The sequence below is a fragment of the Sebastes umbrosus genome, chromosome 19 (genome assembly GCF_015220745.1).
Source record: "Sebastes umbrosus isolate fSebUmb1 chromosome 19, fSebUmb1.pri, whole genome shotgun sequence".
Lineage (NCBI taxonomy): Eukaryota > Metazoa > Chordata > Actinopteri > Perciformes > Sebastidae > Sebastes > Sebastes umbrosus.
In genome coordinates, this window is record NC_051287.1 from 1,035,322 (window position 1) to 1,057,477 (window position 22,156).

The 22,156-nt window shown below is 40.0% G+C and overlaps 2 protein-coding genes across 2 annotated transcripts; one reads left to right on the forward strand and one right to left on the reverse strand.

The window, feature by feature from the left end:
* Window positions 1-959: 959 nt before the first annotated feature.
* Window positions 960-16,031, reverse strand: LOC119478142 (cGMP-dependent protein kinase 1-like). Its single transcript, XM_037752618.1, has 21 exons — window positions 15,778-16,031; window positions 14,657-14,898; window positions 14,336-14,471; window positions 14,195-14,261; window positions 12,716-12,815; window positions 10,880-10,993; window positions 9,406-9,511; window positions 8,716-8,779; window positions 8,506-8,583; window positions 7,789-7,883; window positions 6,954-7,019; window positions 6,783-6,857; window positions 6,469-6,565; window positions 6,219-6,358; window positions 4,370-4,459; window positions 3,702-3,843; window positions 3,460-3,623; window positions 2,779-2,901; window positions 2,624-2,686; window positions 2,466-2,532; window positions 960-2,390 (listed from the first exon to the last, which is right to left on the reverse strand). Exons 2-21 carry the CDS (start codon window positions 14,868-14,870, stop codon window positions 2,292-2,294), a joined length of 2,100 nt encoding a protein of 699 aa, XP_037608546.1. The 5' UTR covers window positions 14,871-14,898; window positions 15,778-16,031; the 3' UTR covers window positions 960-2,291.
* Window positions 16,032-19,427: 3,396 nt separating this feature from the next.
* Window positions 19,428-21,901, forward strand: LOC119478147 (EKC/KEOPS complex subunit Lage3). Its single transcript, XM_037752624.1, has 3 exons — window positions 19,428-19,570; window positions 21,321-21,449; window positions 21,529-21,901. The coding sequence occupies exons 1-3, from the start codon at window positions 19,536-19,538 to the stop codon at window positions 21,641-21,643; spliced, it is 279 nt and encodes a 92-aa protein (XP_037608552.1). The 5' UTR covers window positions 19,428-19,535; the 3' UTR covers window positions 21,644-21,901.
* Window positions 21,902-22,156: the final 255 nt, after the last annotated feature.

Here is a 22,156-nt window from a genome sequence, read left to right on the forward strand (position 1 = left end):
GTCTCTTTGTGGTAATGTAAATAAGAAATAATAAGGGTCCTAAAATAGATCCTTGTGGTACACCACATGTTATATGAACTGAGTTTGAAGCACTACCATTTACTATTACATACTGCTCTCTTCTTAAATGTCTTGTTTTGTCCATCCAACAGTCCAAAACTAGGGCTGTCAATCAATTAAGATATTTAATCTTTAAATTTATTGTCCAGAAACCCTCACAGGTACTGCATTTAGCATAAAACAATATGCTCAAATCAGAACATGGCAAACTGCAGCCCAACAGGCAACAAGAGCTGTCAGTGTGTCACATTATTTATTTTATTTTTTTTTTCAGACTTTTTTCTGGCTTTCGAAATTTTTTGGACAATTTTCAGGCTTTTTCAGACATTTTTCGGACTCCTTTTTGAAATTTTTCAGACTTTCTTTTGACATTTTTCAGGATTTATTTTGGACAATTTTTCATACTTTCTTCTGTTTTTTTGTTTTTTTTTACATTTTTCAGACATTTTTTCGGAAAGTTTTTGGAATTTTTTTCGGACAAAAAACCCTCACACATTCACATATCTGGAGGTTAGAGGTCAAGGGACCCTTTTGAACATGGGCATGACAGTTCATGACAGTTTGGAGCGTTATTTAACCTCCTTCATGACAAGCTAGTATATTTCAGACTTTTTTCGGATATTTTAAGACATTATTCTGACTTTTTTTTCAGACAATTTTGTGACCCTAATGGGACTTTTTTTCTGAAATTTTTCAGACTTTTATGGTACTTTTTTCAAATTTCTTTTGACATTTTTAAATATTTTCCTGAGTTTTTTTTCTGACTTTTTGACATTTTGGACAAAAGCCCTCACATATTCACATATCTGGAGGTCAGAGGTCGAAGGAGCCTTTTGAAAATGGCCGTGCGAACAGCAGAGAAACGGCACAAAAGAAAAGAAAAACAGAATGAAGACTTGTTGTTTGGTTTGGTTTCCTTGTTTATTAGATTAACTATTTCAAGACAAAAACAAGAAAACACAGTTATTGTCCCTTGTAAAGCTTCAGAACCAGAAAAAAGACCCGTGTTTTAATCTTTTAATTCCCTGATTCAAACTGGACACAGTGACGTCGTCATAAACACACGATTCAGTGACGTACATGAAACCACCACGAGGAGTGTGTTACTGTCGAGAGAGACGAACCCTGAAGGTCCAAACTAAACTAAACTATAATGGAGTTTGAACACGTGGTTTCAGTGCAAAAATATCAAAATATACTTTTTAAAAACACGATTAAACTGACAACAACTATTCAAACACACAAACAGAACTTTTCTAAAACCTGTTTTAATTCTCCTCTTAAAGGGAAACTTCACTATTTTCTATTCAGTCACAGCCGTTCGTAAAATAGTTATGAAATTGAATTTACTTATTTATGAGCCCTGATATTATACTCCGTAATATTATGACTTTTTATTCAAATTTATGACTTTTTGCTTTAAATATTTAGATTTTATTCTTAATTATTTTTTGTATTAACAGTACCCCTGATCCTCCGACGTCATAATGTTGCACTATAATAACAATAATAGTATTTTCTCCAAATAGTACAGCCTTATTCATGATATGTTATTTTATTTTGGTAAAATTACGACTTGTTTTTGAGATATTATGACTCTTTACATGAAATAATACGAATTTGTTCTAACAAATTACAACTTTGTGCTTTTTTTTCTTGATATTGTACGACTTTATTCTTCACATATTATGATTTGCATTGCAAAATTATGACTTTATCTTTGACATATGACTTTATTCTCTAAATATGAATGTTTTTTGTAATAATTACATCTTTATTCAAAAGATATTATGACTTTTTTTTCTCAAAATAGTACTTTAATCTCAACATTTAGATTTTTTCCTGTAGAATGATGACTATATATTATGATTATTTCTTGAAATAGTACGACTTAATTGTCTATATTTTACGACTCGATGTTTTCTCATAAATTATGATTTAATTATACAAATTTTGTCTTGTAATATTATTACTTTTTATTCAAGTTTATGATCTTTTCCTTTCAATATTTTGATTTTATTCTTAATAATATTTTCTTAACAGTCCCACTGATGCTCCGACGTCCTCATGTTGCTCTGTCATAACACTTCATGTGTTTCACGTCTCTGTTTTGATCTTCGGCTTCGATGTGAACACCGATAAGGAGTAAAACGCTCTCTGATATGGCTTCACTTCCTCTTTCGCAAGAATGTTTTTTCTGTTCAGTTTCTTAGATGATTATCACGTCACGCTTAAAACTCGAGGTCCCAGCCGGACTCTTCATCAGGAGGAGGGTCTTCTACGTCCTCTGGGAAATAGTCAAAGTTGCTGTTGTCCAGCGGTCCGTCCACCTGGTGGAGAAAAACGAGACATTAAAGCCGTTGTCTGTGTGCCGTTACCTCAGAGAGACGCTGAAGGACACCCACCGGGGGGGTGAACGGAGAGCCGATGGTTCCCTGGCGGAGGCCGTCCCAGTTGAAGCCTTCGAACCACCTGAACGACAAAGACGTGTTGCCATGACTACAGTCTCTTATCTCCTGCAGAGAGCACTCACAGTGACATCCCATGATGATGTGTCTCTCACTTGTGTTTCTGGATGTCCTTCGCTCCATTCTTCTGATTCCCGAGCCTCTCTGACGGGTTGTCCCTGAAAGAAAGACACACGTAGAGATGTTTAAAAAGGAAAAGCAGCTTCATGCTGTCGTTTATGTAATAACGGTCTGTCGGCCTGTGGACAACCTGCAGAGGCGTTTGATGAGGTTAGCGGCGCTCTTGGTGATCTTCTTGGGAAACTCGATCATGTCGATGCCCCTCAGGATGACGTTGTAGGTCTTCATGGGGTCAGAGCCTGAAAACGGAGGACTGGAGACAGGGAGGACAAACTGGGTTTCATGTCCACCACAGCTGGGCAATAATAGTATTTATTGTTTTACACATTTCTGATGACTCCATGCAAATCGTAATAAAAAGCTTCCAAAATTAGACTCTCTAGACAGTTTATTGCGTTAAACATTCTGATTATTATATTTTAATAATTTGTATATATCTGAAAATGTCCTAAAAATTACCAAAAAATGTCAGAAAAAAAGGCGGAAGAAAGGCAGAAGAAAAATAAAAAAAACGTCCAAAATTGTCCTAAATAAAATAAATAATAATATCCCAAAAAATGTCTGAAAGAAAGGCAGTAGACAAAGCCTTGACAAATCTCCTTTTTAGGTACATTTAGAACAGATACAAAATGAATCGTGATTAATCATGTGATTAATCAGGCATAAAAGTAGTTCCTAAAGAGCCCTGAGGAGGACCAGAACCTGACCTAGATAACCCGATGGAGGAAACTTCAGATTTCATACAGAAACGGGTCCTCTGGTCCTGAGAAACCTGCTGACATTAATGAAAACACCTGTTGGTGAACAGTACCTGCCACTGAGCAGCTCAAAGACCAGTATCCCCAGAGACCAGCAGTCGGCCGAGCTGTCGTGACCTTTGTTCAGGATGATCTCCGGGGCGACGTACTCCGGAGTCCCACAAAACGTCCACGTCTTCTTACCCAGACCTACTTTCTTAGCGAAGCCAAAGTCCACCTGATGAACAGAAACACACGTTATGAACATGTTCTCTGTGAAGTATCTGACCACATCGTTGTGTTGTTGTGTCCTCACCAGCTTGGCGTATCCTTGGCGGTCCAGGATGATGTTCTCCGGTTTCAGGTCTCTGTAGATGATCCCTCTGGAGTGCAGGAACGCCAGTGCCTCGATGACGCAGCCGGTGTAGAAGCGAGTGGTGCCGTCGTCAAACGATCCCCTGAAACACAGGTGAAGCCCGACGCTGATGATGTCACGGTCTATCTATCTATTTATCTAACACTCAAACATCATGATCACACACCTGTCTCTCACAACACGATCACACACCTGTCTCTCACAACACGATCACACACCTGTCTCTCACAACACGATCACACACCTGTCTCTCACAACACGATCACACACCTGTCTCTCACAACACGATCACACACCTGTCTCTCACAACACGATCACACACCTGTCTCTCACAACACGATCACACACCTGTCTCTCACAACACGATCACACACCTGTCTCTCACAACACAATCACACACCTGTCTCTCACAACACGATCACACACTTGTCTCTCACAACACGATCACACACCTGTCTCTCACAACACGATCACACACCTGTCTCACACAACACGATCACACACCTGTCTCTCACAACACGATCACACACCTTACTCTCACAACACGATCACACACCCGTCTCGCACAACACGATCACACACCTGTCTCGCACAACACGATCACACACCTGTCTCTCAGCAGCGTCCACAGCTCTCCTCCGAGACACGCCTCCAGCAGCATGAAGAGATATTTAGAGTCTCTGAACGTCCGATACAACCTGCAGGAAGACAAAGTGGTGAGTGTCTGTCCCAGTGTCTGCCTCGTTCTAAATCTACGTCCTCCTCTACGTCCTCCTCTACGTCCTCCTCTACGTCCTCATTTACGTTACATAGTGTCCTTTCAAAATAAACTTCTGTTTCCACAGGAAGTTAGGTTTAGGCAACACAACCACATACTGTAGTTAGGGTTAGGAAACGGTTGTGATTGATGTTAACTTCACTGACCAACGACTCACGTGACTAGTGACTGACGATACTAACGACTCACGTTACCGACGATACTAACGACTCACGTTACCAACGATACTTACAACTCACGTGACTCACGTACAGACGATACTAACGACTCACGTTACCGACGATACTAACGACTCGCGTTACCGACGATACTAACGACTCGCGTTACCGATGATACTAACGACTCACGTTACCGACGATACTAACGACTCATGTGACTCACGTTACCGACGATACTAACGACTCACGTTACCGACGATACTAACGACTCACGTGACTCACGTTACCGACGATACTAACGACTCACGTTACCGACGATACTAACGACTCAAATGACTCACGTTACTGACGATACTAACGACTCACATGACTATTGACTCACGATACTTACGACTCACGTGACTCACGTTACAGACGATACTAACGACTCACGTTACCGACGATACTAACGACTCACGTTACCGACGATACTAACGACTCACGTTACCGACGATACTAACGACTCACATAACTAGTGACTGACGATACTAACGACTCACATGACTATTGATTCACGATACTTACGACTCACATGACTCACGTTACCGACGATACTAACGACTCACATGACTATTGACTCACGATACTTACGACTCACGTGACTCACGTTACAGACGATACTAACGACTCACGTTACCGACGATACTAACGACTCACATAACTAGTGACTGACGATACTAACGACTCATGTAACTAGTGACTGACGATACTAACGACTCACGTTACCGACGATACTAACGACTCACGTGACTCACGTTACCGACGATACTAACGACTCACATGACTCACGTTACCGACGATACTAACGACTCACATGACTATTGATTCACGATACTTACGACTCACGTGACTCACGTTACCGACGATACTAATGACTCACGTGACTATTGACTCACGATACTAACGACTCACATAACTAACGATCATGTGACTACTGACTCGTGACTCACATGACTCACGGGACTGACGATACCGACGACTCTCATGACTAAAGACTTACATGACGAAATAAGTCAACGTTACGTTTAGTTTCACACGAGACACGAACAGCGGTCTCCTCATCCCTCCTTCCCCCTGAACGGACTATTAATACTACATCACTGCTCCGATCATTGAATAATGCCACGGGTGGGTTTATATTGGAGTTGATGAAAGCGCGCTTCGTCACATGCTGTTGCTAAAAGGCGCCTCCGTGTGTCGGTTTCCGATGCCCAACTCGTATTTGATGAGTTGGGATTGAGAACGGGTTCTCCAGAGTGGTAACAACCAACAAAAAGTCACCTCTCGAAGTGTGAAGTGCTCCTTTAATTACACCTTGATAAATCCTCAGAGATATGAGAACGCAGTGTGACCTGATGATGAAAGAACGCAGCGTGACCTGATGATGAAAGAACGCAGCGTGACCTGATGATGAAAGAACGCAGCGTGACCTGATGATGAAAGAACGCAGTGTGACCTGATGATAAAAGAACGCAGTGTGACCTGATGATGAATGGACTGTGAGTCTCCATCATGATGCGGCGCTCTGACAGGATGTGGCCCTGCTGGCTGGTGTCCATGATGTGGCGTTTCTTCAACACTTTCAGGGCAAACGATCGATTGGGGTCATTCTTTAGTTGCACCTGAACACAGAATCATTCAGTACAGTACAGAGGATGTATGTATATTTATATATATATATATATATGTTATCAGCCGCTACGGAGCATCTTCACATCCAGTATAAACTCACCAGCTCCACGCGACTGAAGCCTCCCATCCCCAGAGTGCAGATGATGTTGAAATCACTCAGTGACACGCTGGAGAAGAAATCTGCTTCTGCCTGAACACTATCCGGGGAACGGTGGAGGACATTAAAGGGACAGTTCAGCTGTTTCTCAGTATGAGCTACTTCTCCATAGTCAGTGTATTATACAGTAGATGTGATCTTTTCCTAAACCTAACCAAGTTGTTTTTGTCACGTAAGTTCATAACTTAAGTTACGTCACTCTGAATACATAATCAATAATACTTCATGACATACTCTAAACATATGAATGAACTCACTTTGCCTTGACCTCGTCGCTGTCGTACTCCTTGTTATTGACGTCATCCAGACCTCCGATCAGCTGTTTGAACGACCTGCGACACAAAGAGGACGTTTAAAGGACCAGTACGAAGTGAAGTCCACCAGTATAGAAACTGGTGCTGATGGTCGCCATGGAGACGATCACTCACTCTCGATCGATGACCAGACACGTGACGTCTCCCTCCGCCGTGACGCTGGCCGTACGGACGTCCTCGCTGCAAACGACACCACCAAGGAAATAATAATAGTATGACTGGTTTAATGAAGTACTAAAGTAGTACACAGTGTAGAAACCCTACTTCAGTAGTACAAAAGTATTAGCATGAAAATATACTTGGATTATAATCAGGGATGTACTTTAATGTTGTCAGTTTAATTATGATGCTGTGGAATATTTTACTGCACAATGAATACTTTTACTTTAAGTACATTAAGCTGATAATACTTTCTTAAGCTTTAAGTACATTTTACTGCACAATGAATACGTTTAGTTTAAGTACTTTAAGTGTATTTTAATGCACAATGAATACTTTTACTTTAAGTACTTTAAGTATATTTTTGTACAATGAATACTTTTACTTTAAGTACTCTAAGTACATTTGGCCGATAATACTTGCTTCCTTTAGGTACATTTTACTGCACAATAACGTCTTTTACTTTAAGTACTTTAACTACATTTAGATAATAAATACTTACTTTTACTTTATGTATATTTTACTGCACAGTATTTTCACAATGTGGTAATAGTACTTTAACTGCAGTAAAGGATCTGAATACTTCTTCCTCTACTGGAGATACATGATCCTGAATTAAAATGCGTCCGTGTTTTGGAGGATGTGCGGTCATAATTCATACGACCACTAGAGGTCCCTCTGGGGTCATTTAAACTAACAGGGTGGTGGGACATGAATAAAAAAAAAAACAAATCAGAGTATATTAAAGTACTAAGTTGAAATGTATGATGAAGTATAGTTTGTGTTTCACCCTTTCAGAGCCTGCTCTCCAAACCAGTCCCCTTTAGACAGCGTCTTCACGATCACCTGCTCCTCACCAGGTGAGTTCTGCTGGGACACTTTCACCTGTCCACATCACACATCACCACAGGTTTGATCTCTTTAGGTTGTCACACATTCGTCAAAAGTCTAAGTATACTTGGCTTATACCAACAAGTATACAGAAAAGTCCAAGTATACTTGGCTTATACCAACAAGTATACAGAAAAGTCCAAGTATACTTGGTTTATGCTGACAAGTATACAGAAAAGTCTAAGTATACTTGGTTTATACTGACAAGTATACAGAAAAGTCCAAGTATACCTGGTTTATACTAACAAGTATACAGAAAAGTCTAAGTATACTTGGTTTATCCTTACTTTTTGATCAAGTAGCCTATTACAGAATGTGAGAGTTTGTAAACGCATGTTTTGATATTAATTTACTTTAAATCTTCAAACGTTTTTGCGTTCTTCGTTCACCGTGTGAGAAAAACTAATTTTATATTTTTATCTCATCACAAAACATCAAGTGGAATAGCAAACGTCTCTTTATGTAATGCATGCTAAGTACTATAAGATAAAGAAAACTCACAAGTGTACTTGCATAGTTGTATGTGTTTATCACCGTCTCCTTCCTCCTCCCCTCTCTGTCAATAGCTCTCTTTTCAACTCCTAATAAATCCTCCGTTCACCTGCCTCTTCCTCACCTGTCCTTCACTGATGATGAAGAATGTGTCTCCGGTGGCTCCCTGACGGATGATGTAATCACAGTCGCTGTAATGAGTCTGAGAGAGGCCAGAGAGAGACGAGGTGAATCATGTGTATATACTGATAGATAATACTGTATCTGTCAGATGGAAGAACAGATGGCAGAAACAGATACTGCTTATTATAGAAGAGGAGTGATGAATCCTCACCTCCTCCAAAACATCTGCCAGTTTACTGAGAACGTCCTCCGGCAGCGACTGGAACGAGGGAACGCTGGGAGGAGAGTTCAGGGTGAGAGGTCAGAGGTCAGCAACCTTTACTATCAACAGAGCCATTTGAGCATTGTGATGAAAGTAACACAGTTTATAGTCTAAGTATATAGTATATACGTCTAATGCAGTGAGGGCCAAAGAGACAATGTACTACGGAGTATTAGGGCCACATTGAGGGAAAAAACATCTGAGATTTACACAATAAAGTCACAATATTACGAGAATAAAGTCATAACTTTACGAGGAAAAAAGTTGTAATATTACGAGAATAAAGTCATAACTTTCTCAGGTCTCAGATTTATTTATTTTCCTCAATGTGGCCCTAATACTCCGTCGTACCGTCGTACCGTCGTACCGTCGTACCGTCGTAGGTCGTAGGTCGTACCGTCGTACCGTCGTACCATAGACCTACATGACCTACAGACCTACCTGATAAATAAAAATGAAAATGTAAATAAAAAACTGTTATTCATTTCCATGTTTATAAATCCACAGGGAGCCACTGGAGAGGAGCTGAAGAGACGCAGGTTAATGACCGCTGGTTTAGGATGAGAGGTGTGAGTCGTTTTCATGTGGAGAGGGCTGAAAGCAGATGAAGTGGTGGAGCATTATGTGTGAGCTGTGTACCTGCGGAGGAAGTCTGTGTACTGGGAATGTTTGATGAGGCCGGTCCTCATCATGATGGTCTGGAAACCCTGTCGGTCGATGGCCCACAGCTTGATGTCGGTCAGAGCTGCAGACAGAGAGGCTCTTTATACGGTCGGGTACGACAACATGCAGATGATCAGTGGTTTACATCAGAGGAGATGTTTAATCTGAGGTGAAAACAGCCGAATATGATCGGTGCCGATCCACGCTGTAATGTGTAAATGTAAATGTTTTTATGCAGATGATGCCGTTTTCTACCCCACCAACTCTTCTCCCAATCCGGCTACAGTCTACAGTCTACCGTAGACTTTCACACTTCACCTCTCTGTTGACGTTGCACCACTCTGCAGGTTTACACTCTGCAGGTTTACACTCTGCATTTCAAATCCCTTTAACGTCGCTGGCTGACAGTCGAGCTGCAGCTGATGGATCGGCTTTAAATTTCGTGTCAGACTCATCTGTGTGTGTCACTTTGATGTGCTGGAGGGATGCCTAAACCCTGACTGAGAACACTGCTTGTTTTCTGGCATCTCTGACAACAGTTTGTTTACTTCTCTCTCTCTGGTTCTTGGCTCTGTGGGGTAGAAAGGAAAAGCTCTTTACAGCCCATTTATCTTTAAACTGAACTCACTCTCGTCTGTCTGCCTCTCTCGCTGAGCGTCCTTGTGTCGCTCAGTGTCCTCCGACCGACTGAGTGAAAGAAAGAGAACGCACTTATAAGCACTAGAGAAATCTTTCCATCACATTAAAGGGAAACAACGGACATTGTTAAACACAACCACTTAGTTTGAGTTAGGAAACGGTCGTGGTTGACATTAACTTCACTGACTAGCGACTCATGTTACTAACAGGATTGACGATACTATGACTCATGTGGACGTTGGACATTCGTTGCAATAACTTGTAAGTTATCTTACGAATTGTTGAATGAGGGCACGTTGAGCAGCTTTGCCTTTAAAGGGCAAGTTCACTCAAATCACACACACTAAAAGAATCTCACTAATGGTGTCGATCCATGCTGAGAGATTCTGTTTTATTTACTCAGGCTTTGAGATATCAGTCAAACTCAACAGCAACGTGTCTAGTGAAAGCAAGAAGCTTTTTAAAAGGGAGGAAGACTTAGACGGATGAGAGTTTATAAATCAGAGGAGAAGATTAGACTGTTCAGGGCTGATGTTTGTGGTCGACCTTCATCACAGTTTCTATTTGTTACTGGATGAATAAACATTACTGAACCATTAAAGCATTTTCACAGCCTGAATTTACTTCATTACCTGCAGCGTTGTACAGTTGTGACCTTCACTGGTGTTTTCAGGGTCATTGATTGGAAACAATTGAAAGATATTTTCACAGTTTCTGAACATCAAATTGGTAGAAAATTAGAGGCTTGTTGTTGTGAACAGCTGTGTTTCTAGTTCAGGTGTGTAATAAGTGTGTGTTTGTGTGTGTTTACCTGTTACAGTTGCTGTGCGAGTGCAGTTGTACAGGATGGCCAGTTCTCCAAACACTTTTCCCTGACCGATGGTGCACAGTGTCTTTCCTTGTTTCGTCACCTCGACCATCCCCTCTGTGAACACACATCAACACTCAGAGTCGACACCAAGCTAGCAGGCAAAGCAGTGTTTTCATCTAGCGCCATCATCAGGTCAACATTTTAATGTGTCCAACACTTTGGTTTATGACCAAATACCTGCAGAACTAATGACATTCCCATCAACCTCAGCTGGACTGCTGTGCTTAAATACAACCTAAACGGCCAAAAAAAACAGCCCAACAACCAATAAAACCAGCCCAACGGCCAATAAAACCAGCCCAATGAAACCAGCCCAATGAAACCAGCCCAAAGCCAGCCCAACGGCCAATTAAACCAGCCCAATGGCCAATATAACCAGCCCAACGGCCAATAAAACCAGCCCAATGGCCAATAAAACCAGCCCAATGGCCAATAAAACCAGCCCAATGAAACCAGCCCAATGAAACCAGCCCAAAGCCAGCCCAACGGCCAATTAAACCAGCCCAATGAAACCAGCCCAATGAAACCAGCCCAAAGCCAGCCCAACGGCCAATTAAACCAGCCCAATGGCCAATATAACCAGCCCAACGGCCAATAAAACCAGCCCAACAGCCAATTAAACCAGCCCAATGACCAATAAAACCAGCCCAATAGTCGATAAAACCAGCTCAACGACCAATAAAACCAGCCCAACGGCCAATAAAACCAGCCCAACGGCCAATTAAACTGCCAAAACAAAACCAATCAGCTGTGATACAATATATAATATATAAACTAATTATTTCATATTACACAAAGTAATGATAAAGTAACAGAATTTATAGATATCACAATGTATCCATCGTCTCTAAACAGCTTGAAGGAAAGCCACGAGAGAGGACGGAGGTTCTGTTCAGAGCTCAGAGAGACTGAACTGAACTACGTGGATTCATCAGATTTAAACAGCTCTGAGATGAGGCAGCCTTCAGTGTGAAAGACCGGCTGTCCTTGAGAGGGAAGAACAAGTAACGAGAGGACTGAAGGTGTCAGGAACACCAGACTGAAGTCTCCGTACATTTATTCATCACTTTACACACTAAACACTTCTCTGTGGTATCACCTCTCCATGATGTCACCTCCACTACCGGCAGATGATGAGTCTCCTCCTGCTATTTCCTCCTCATTTCACTCTGTGTCACATCATAACGTCTGTGATGGAGTCTCTGTTTACTCCGGCCGGTACCGGTTGTTTGGTAATCTGGTGTTGCCCGTCCTCAGACAGATGGGCTGTCTGTCTATATCATATATATTAATGAGCAGAACCAGCCTGGGTCCAGACAGAGGACAGTTCTTCATGCTTGTTGGTGCGTCTTCATGTACATTCAGCACAAAAATACTGAGAATACCAAACAGGCTGTACTACATGGAGGTACTCAGAGGATGTGACTCTTCCTCCGGTGGCACGGAGACATTTATACTCTCGTCTTAGTCAAATATTTAAACGTTAATATACCAGCATGAGCAGTAAAAGTACCACTACTACTCTGTGAAAATACTCTTGTAAAGGTCCTGCATTCAAAACTTCACTGATGTAAAAGTATTATCAGATAAATGTACTTAAAGTACTTAAAGTAAAAGTATTCATTGTGTAGTAACGTATACTTGAAGTACTTAAAGTCAAAGTACTGCTGTGTCAGTGTATATCTATTATCTATCTGATGTCTGATCTCTGTTTAAACTGAATATCTTTGTGTTTTGTGTTGTGGTTGATCAACAGCGAGCCGGGAGTCTTTTTACCCTCCAGAACGTAGACGGTGGAGCCGTCGTCTCCCTCCTGGATCACACAGCAGCCCTTCGCCAGGCTGGTGGGATGCATGCAGTCCATGATGGTGATGATCTGCACACATTAAACACGTTAAATCACACATGATGGAGATGATCTGCACACATTAAACAGGTTAAATCACACATGATGGAGATGATCTGCACACATTAAACACGTTAAATCACACATGATGGAGATGATCTGCACACATTAAACAGGTTAAATCACACATGATGGAGATGATCTGCACACATTAAACATGTTAAATCACACATGATGGTGATGATCTGCACACATTAAACATGTTAAATCACACATCATGGAGATGATCTGCACACATTAAACACGTTAAATCACACACATGATGGAGATGATCTGCACACATTAAACACGTTAAATCACACACATGATGGAGATGATCTGCACACATTAAACACGTTAAATCACACACATGATGGAGATGATCTGCACACATTAAACATGTTAAATCACACATCATGGAGATGATCTGCACACATTAAACACGTTAAATCACACACATGATGGTGATGATCTGCACACATTAAACACGTTAAATCACACATGATGGAGATGATCTGCACACATTAAACACGTTAAATCACACATGATGGAGATGATCTGCACACATTAAACACGTTAAATCACACATGATGGAGATGATCTGCACACATTAAACACGTTAAATCACACATGATGGAGATGATCTGCACACATTAAACACGTTAAATCACACATGATGGAGATGATCTGCACACATTAAACACGTTAAATCACACATGATGAAGATGATCTGCACACATTAAACACGTTAAATCACACACATGATGGTGATGATCTGCACACATTAAACACGTTAAATCACACATGATGGAGATGATCTGCACACATTAAACACGTTAAATCACACATGATGGAGATGATCTGCACACATTAAACACGTTAAATCACACATGATGGAGATGATCTGCACACATTAAACACGTTAAATCACACACATGATGGAGATGATCTGCACACATTAAACACGTTAAATCACACATGATGAAGATGATCTGCACACATTAAACACGTTAAATCACACACATGATGGTGATGATCTGCACACATTAAACACGTTAAATCACACATGATGGTGATGATCTGCACACATTAAACACGTTAAATCACACACATGATGGTGATGATCTGCACACATTAAACACGTTAAATCACACATGATGGTGATGATCTGCACACATTAAACACGTTAAATCACACACATGATGGAGATGATCTGCACACATTAAACACGTTAAATCACACATCATGGAGATGATCTGCACACATTAAACACGTTAAATCACACATGATGAAGATGATCTGCACACATTAAACACGTTAAATCACACATGATGAAGGATGATGGTCCATTAAAGAGCAGCTGTGGTTACCTGTCCGTGTTCCAGATGTTTCATGAAGTCATTGTCCATTAGAGCCCTCTGGATCAGCTCACTGGACCTACAAATACACAATAAGGTCAGTCCAGGTGTGTGTTAGTGTGTGTTAGTGTGTGTGTGGTTTCCTGTGCTCACTCTTTGGTTTTGCAGTAGCTCTTGAGCGTGACCCCGGTCAGCTGTGAGGGGTCCAGCGCTGTGGGCTCTGCAGAGATGGCCTGTCTCTTAGTGCGCTGAGGCTCATCAGGTGCTGCTGCCGTCTGAACCGCTGCTCCTTTATATTATATAGACATATTTATAGAGACACAAACAAGAGAACATATTCAAACTGGCGTCACATTCAAACGAACCAAGATGGAGACGGCCAAAAACCAAGATGGCGACCGCCAAAAACCAAGATGGTGACGACTAAAAACCAGGATGGCGATAAGTCCACCTTTAACTGGCAGGCTGACCCACCGGTGTGTGCGGTCTCGGCGGCGTTGGTGGCGTGCTGCGAGGCGTTGCGGTGGCGGTCCAGCTCTACCTGCAGCTGTCGGATCAGGTCGTCCTTGTCGTCCAACTCCAGCTCCAGCTCATCGATGAGGGAGTCTCTCTGCCGGAGCTCCTCGATCTTCAGCTGCAGCGCCAGCTGGAGGTCCCGCAGGGTGCCGCCGCTCTTAGACGATGCCATCTACTGATACTACGGGTACCGTAGTATACTGCACAGCAGGGAGAGTACACACTGGTTACTACTGTAGGCAGTGATGAGCACATTTACTCAAGTACTCTACAAAATTGGGGTATTTAAGTGTTTGTAGTGAAGGAGGTTAAATAACACTCCAAACTAACACTAAACCTTGGCGAGGAAAAACTGTCATGTCCATTTTCAAAGGGGTCCCTTGACCTCTGACCTCCAGATCAGTGAATGTAAATGTGTTCTGTTGGGCTGCAGTTTGCCACGTTATGATTGGAGCATATTGTTTGATGCTAAATGCAGTACCTGTGAGGGTTTCTGGATCAATATCTGTCATTGTTTTGTGTTGTTAATTGATTTACAATAATAAATATATATACATACATTTACATAAAGCAGCATATTATACACTCCCATGTTGATAAGAGGATTAAATACTTGATAAATCTCCCTTTAAGGTTCATTTAGAACAGATCAAAACATTGTGTGATTAATTTGCGATTAATCTACGAGGATAAACTGTGAGTGAAAACATAATTTTATTCAGATAAAATACTTGTATAAGTTCCTCTCAGTCACAAAGTTGTTCCTTTGTCAAAGTATTTAATAAATACCCCATAATATATATATATATATAATATATAGTTAATATTTACTGTGTAGTTTTCAGTGTATCTGAAGCTTCATCAGCTTTATAAACATCCACCTGGTTACACTTCTGTCTTTATGTGTGTTTACTGTGTTGTTGTTGTTGTTGTTGTTGTTGTTGTTGTTGTTGTTGTTGTTGTGGTTGTACAGCAGGTTGTGTTTTGTGTGTTATTGATTGTATATTTAGGTGTTTAATCAGCTGGTTGATGTTTCATCCTGAGCCAGTGAATGAGTGAATGTTGGATCTTGTACTCACTTCTTCTTCAGGGTGAAGTTGGATCGTCCAGTCGAGTCGCTCCTCGGTGCTTTCCGCTTCTAATCGGCCTCACTGATCAATAACTTAATCAATAATCAGAGCTATCGATGAATCAACACGTAGAGGTGAAGTCAGGATACAAACATCATCATCATCATCAGCAGCAGCAGCGAGGAAGAGTCGGAGGACTGATCTTCTTCAGAGGATGAAGCGACGCGCACTGACGCGCACAGCTGAGTTTGACAGCACTACTACAAAATAAAAGTCCCACCACGGATTTATTTTGAAAGTCTGGAAACTGTGTTTGAAATATACAGAAAACTTCACTACTTTTATTTTAATAAACTATTTACAACATCCAGAAATAATATCCTGAAAATAACAACGATTATCTTTAGATTGCAAAAAACTAATATTTCAATATATAATATATATATATACATATACATATAATATATATAATACATATACAGTATATGTATATATATGTATATATGTATATATATACATATATATAAACATATGTATATGTATTATATATTGAAACATTAGTTTTTTGCAATATAAAGATAATTGTTATTTTCAGGATATTATTTCTGGAAACATGTTGTAAATATACATTATATACATATGTATATGATGTATTATATAATATATGTATTATTGTATTATATACATATGTATATATATATATATATACATATGTATATATATATACATATATATATATACATATGTATATGTATAGATATTATATATTGAGATATTAGTGTTTTGCAATATAAAGATAATGTATATTATAATAATTAAAGATGCAGCTGGTAAAGATGGAGCTGATTTTAATTATTTTCTGGATATTTTATGATTAGTTTGTGTGATGATTTATTAACATGTTTCTGACATTTTACTTATATTTTGGGGATATTTTACTGATATTATTTTGGATCTTTTGCTGGTATTATTTGGGATAATTTAATTATATTGTTTTGGATAATTTGTCGATATAATTTTGGATATTTTGACGTGACGTGACAATCATCATACGACAACAAAACCATTGGGTAGTAAGTATAATAAATATTACAAATTACAAATATTAGTTTTGTGCAACATAAAGATAATGAATATAATAATAATTAAAGCTATAGACCTGTTAATATAAAGTTACTGCTCTGAACAAGAGGAGAAGTAAAAAAAAAAGATTGGAAAGATTCAGAGGTGGAAGAAATACTCACATCTTGTACTTCAGTAAAAGTAACAATACTACAGTGTAGAAATATTCTGATATAAGTAAAAGTACCGCATTCAAAATTTTACTTCAGTAAAAGTACAAAAGTATTAGCAAGTACCAAAAATACAATTGTTCAGAATAATCTATATTATATTATTGTATTATAATTATGGATGCATTAATGTGTTCATCTCTTTAATCTTACAGCTGGTAATGATGGAGCTCATTCTAATTATTTTGGGGATATTTTATGAATTTTTGTCTGATCATTTATTAATATTTTCTGATATTTTACTAAAGTTTGGGATCTTTTACTGATGCTATTTGGGATATTTTAAGGATATTATTTTGGATATTTGAAAAATTTATGTCTCATATTTACTAATATTTTCTAATATTTCAAACATATTTTTGGTATATTTTACTAATGTTTTTAATGATATTATTTTGCTGATATTGTTTTGGATATTTTACAAATTCATGTTTAATATTTATTAATATTTTTACTATTACTTTTGGGATATTTTAATAATGTTTTTGGATATTTTACCAATATTCTTTGACATATAACTGATGTTAATTGGGATATTTTACTGGTATTATTTTGGATATTTAACATTTTTTTATCTCGATACTTTACTAATATTGTTTTGCTATTTTACTAATATTTTTGGGATATTTTATCACTTTAATGTTGCAGCTGGTAAAGATGAAGCTAATTTCAATTATTTTATATACTGCTGATCAATACAGTTACATCTTAATCTAATATTACAACATCATTTATTAGTTTATTGCATTTTCTATTATTAATCTGCAAAGTAACTAAAGTTATCAAATAAATGTAGTGGAGTAAAAAGTACAATATTTCCCTCTGAGATGTAGTAGAGCAGAAGTACAAAGTAACAGAAAATGGAAATACTCAAGAAATACATGTACCTTAAACTTGTCTTCAGTCCTACAGTACTTTCCACCACTTTGATGATAATATTAATATTTTTACTTGTAACGGAGATAAAGTAATTTTACTAAAGTAAAAATGTCTGAACACGTTTTCCACCACTGATCTTATAATAAATTATATTTCATAATAAAAGACTATATCCAAAATACTTAAAGTGCCTTTATGGTTGTTTATATAATATTTTTCTAATATTATTCTGTGTTATTTAATATTTATTGGTGTATTTTTTTCCTCCAGCAGTGTCAGGTGTTTTATAGTGAGACAGGTGTTTTATAGTGAGACAGGTGTTTTATTGTGAGACAGGTGTTTTATAGTGAGACAGGTGTTTTATTGTGAGACAGGTGTTTTATTGTGAGACAGGTGTTTTATTGTGAGACAGGTGTTTTATAGTGAGACAGGTGTTTTATTGTGAGACAGGTGTTTTATTGTGAGACAGGTGTTTTATAGTGAGACAGGTGTTTTATTGTGAGACAGGTGTTTTATAGTGAGACAGGTGTTTTATAGTGAGACAGGTGTTTTATTGTGAGACAGGTGTTTTATAGTGAGACAGGTGTTTTATAGTGAGACAGGTGTTTTATTGTGAGACAGGTGTTTTACTGTTAGACAGATGTTTTATCGTTAGACAGGTGTTTTATTGAGAGACAGGTGTTTTATTGTGAGACTGGTGTTTTATTGAGAGACAGGTGTTTTATTGAGAGACAGGTGTTTTACTGTGAGACAGGTGTTTTATAGTGAGACAGGTGTTTTACTGTGAGACAGGTGTTTTACTGTGAGACAGGTGTTTTACTGTGAGACAGGTGTTTTATTGAGAGACAGGTGTTTTATTGAGAGACAGGTGTTTTACTGTGAGACAGGTGTTTTACTGTGAGACAGGTGTTTTACTGTGAGACAGGTGTTTTACTGTGAGACAGGTGTTTTACTGTGAGACAGGTGTTTTATAGTGAGACAGGTGTTTTATTGTGAGACAGGTGTTTTATTGTGAGACAGGTGTTTTATAGTGAGACAGGTGTTTTATTGTGAGACAGGTGTTTTATAGTGAGACAGGTGTTTTATAGTGAGACAGGTGTTTTATTGTGAGACAGGTGTTTTATAGTGAGACAGGTGTTTTATAGTGAGACAGGTGTTTTATTGTGAGACAGGTGTTTTATAGTGAGACAGATGTTTTATCGTTAGACAGGTGTTTTATTGAGAGACAGGTGTTTTATTGTGAGACTGGTGTTTTATTGAGAGACAGGTGTTTTATTGAGAGACAGGTGTTTTATTGAGAGACAGGTGTTTTATTGTGAGACTGGTGTTTTATTGAGAGACAGGTGTTTTATTGAGAGACAGGTGTTTTACTGTGAGACAGGTGTTTTATAGTGAGACAGGTGTTTTACTGTGAGACAGGTGTTTTACTGTGAGACAGGTGTTTTACTGTGAGACAGGTGTTTTACTGTGAGACAGGTGTAGTACCGCCCTCCGCCGCTCGGGGAAGCAGCGCGTCATCACTGTTGTGAAGTTTCGACCCGGAAGTGCTTCTTCTTCTTCACCGGAAGCTTGATTTACTTCAACACAACAAACAAGATGGCGAAAGACGGAGTCAGAAACAAACTGCAGTTGTATCCTTTAATATCAGAATCACATGCGCTCCGGGTCTTCACCTTCTGCTTCTATTCGCGCTATTAAGTCATCTTCTGACAGTTATTAATGAGAAACGCTAATAATGAACATTAGTTTGACTGTAACACTCTCCTCTCCTCCTCTCTCTTCTCCTTTCCTCTCCTCTCCTCTCCTCTCCTCTCCTCTCCTCTCCTTTCCTCCTCTCTCCTCTCCTCTCTCCTCTCCTCCTCTCCTCTCCTCTCCTCTCCTCTCCTCCTCTCTCCTCTCCTCTCCTCTCCTCCTCTCCTCTCCTCCTCTCTCCTCTCCTCTCCTCTCCTCTCCTCTCCTCTCCTCCTCTCCTCTCTCCTCTCCTCCTCTCCTCTCCTCTCCTCTCCTCTCCTCCTCTCTCCTCTCCTCTCCTCTCCTCCTCTCCTCTCCTCCTCTCCTCTCCTCTCCTCTCCTCCTCTCTCCTCTCCTCTCCTCTCCTCCTCTCCTCTCCTCCTCTCTCCTCTCCTCTCCTCTCCTCTCCTCCTCTCCTCCTCTCCTCTCCTCTCCTCTCCTCTCTCCTCTCCTCTCCTCTCCTCCTCTCTCCTCTCCTCTCCTCTCCTCCTCTCCTCTCCTCCTCTCTCCTCTCCTCTCCTCTCCTCTCCTCCTCTCCTCCTCTCCTCTCCTCTCCTCTCCTCTCTCTTCTCCTCTCCTCCTCTCTCCTCTCTTCTCTCCTTTCCTCCTCTCCTCCTCTCCTCTCCTCTCCTCTCCTCTCTCTTCTCCTCTCCTCCTCTCTCCTCTCCTCTCCTTTCCTCCTCTCTCCTCTCCTCTCTCCTCTCCTCTCCTCCTCTCCTCTCCTCTCCTCTCTTCTCTCCTCTCCTCTCCTCCTCTCCTCCTCTCCTCTCCTCTCCTCCTCTCTCCTCTCCTCACCTCTCTCCTCTCCTCTCCTCCTCTCCCCTTCTCTCCCCTCCCCTCCTCTCCCCTCTCCTCCTCTCTCCTCCTCTCCTCTCCTCTCCTCTCCTCTCCTCTTGTCTCCTCTCCTCTTGTCTCCTCTCCTCTTGTCTCCTCTCTCCATTATTCAGATTTTTCTGATATTTTACTGGTGTTTTTATTTTAATGTTGCAGCTGTTAAAATTGAACTAATTTGAATTATTTTTGGTTATTTTACAAATTTTTGTCTAATTTATAAATATTTTACTAATATTTTGGGGGATATTTTGCTGATATTATTTTTGATATTTTTCTGATATGTTGGATATTTTACTGGTATTTCTGATATTCTCAAAATATTTTTTTGAGATATTCTAATATTTTTTTGGTGATATTTTACTAATATGTTTTGAGGATATTTTACTAATATGTTTATGGTAATTCATTCATCACTTGGTGGAGCTCATTTTAATTACTTTGCATACTCATGGTTAATTTACCCCAGAGATCAATAAGGTTTCATCTTAATCTAATATTACAACATAATTGATTAGTCGATTATATTTTGTATTATTAATCTGCAAAGTAACTAAAGTTGTCAGATAAATGTGGTGGAGTAAAAAGTACAATATTTCCCTCTGAGGTGTAGTGGAGTAGAAGTAGAAAGTAGAAGAAAATGGAAATACTAATACTTCAAAATGTACTTCAGTCCATAACTTGAGTAAATGTACTCAGTGACAGCAGAGACGATGAGCTGCTGTAGGTATGTCAGTATTATGTCTGTGTTTGGGTCGGGGTTGAGACTCTGGTCCTGAAGTCAGTGAGCTCCTCTGGTCTTCCTTAACCCTCCTGCAGCTCTCTGGAGGTTCCCTTTCCGTCGTCTGGAGAGGCCGCCATCGCTCTGCGCTCTCTGTCGCCGGACCGCGAGCCAAGGAAGGGCGGCATCAGCAAAGAGCTCACGGTGACCGGCAGCACGCTGTCTGTGTGAGGAAAACACCGTCACGCCTCCTCAGCCTTTATCTGACAACACAACACTGTTTAACTTCTTCTTCATGTGTTTCAGGAGGTGGAGCGCAGACGAAGCTCGAATCCTCAGAGTGTCTGTGAACTCGTTTCTGGATCACCTGTCGCTCGTTCTGGAGACCATGGAGATGTTCGGTCCGCCTGTTTCCCAGTGAAGCCTGATGATTCAGGACTGTCTTCATCCTCTCATCCTCATCCTCTCATCCTCCGCTGGAGGCTTCAGTCTTTGTTCACGACTCAAGAAAAACACTGAGACTGTGAGGACTGAAAAGGGAAGTTTGAGCAGCAAAACTTTTGACATTTTGAGATTTCTGCAAGAATTGCATGTCTCCTATGGGGACTAACATCATCACGCATGAATCCAGTTGGGCTCATTGGATCCACAAGAGACTCAGCTTTACTGTGAGACCCAATTTATGTAATTCAGACTGTTTAGGGACCCCAGGATGCAGAAATATTCAGATACAACATTTTAGAATAGGAGACAATAACACATTTATACTGCATGTGATTATCATAAAGTGGGCATGTCTGTAAAGGGGAGACTCGTGGGTACCCATAGAACCCATTTACATTCGCTGATCTGGAGGTCAGAGGTCAAGGGACCTCTTTGAACATGGACATGATAGTTTTTCCTTGACAAAATGTAAAAACCCAACTGTAACGCT

Excerpts from the sequence above, each read along its gene's own strand:
- LOC119478142 (XM_037752618.1), bottom strand. The coding sequence starts at position 14,870 with ATGGCATCGTCTAAGAGCGGCGGCACCCTGCGGGACCTCCAGCTGGCG. Across the intron at positions 3,844-4,369 it reads TGGACGCTGCTGAGAGACAG|GGGATCGTTTGACGACGGCA; the intron begins GTGTGTGATCGT and ends CCTGTGTTTCAG. Across the intron at positions 2,687-2,778 it reads CTCATCAAACGCCTCTGCAG|GGACAACCCGTCAGAGAGGC; the intron begins GTTGTCCACAGG and ends TCTTTCTTTCAG.
- LOC119478147 (XM_037752624.1), top strand. The coding sequence starts at position 19,536 with ATGGCGAAAGACGGAGTCAGAAACAAACTGCAGTT. Across the intron at positions 19,571-21,320 it reads GTCAGAAACAAACTGCAGTT|CTCTCTGGAGGTTCCCTTTC; the intron begins GTATCCTTTAAT and ends ACCCTCCTGCAG. Across the intron at positions 21,450-21,528 it reads ACCGGCAGCACGCTGTCTGT|GAGGTGGAGCGCAGACGAAG; the intron begins GTGAGGAAAACA and ends CATGTGTTTCAG.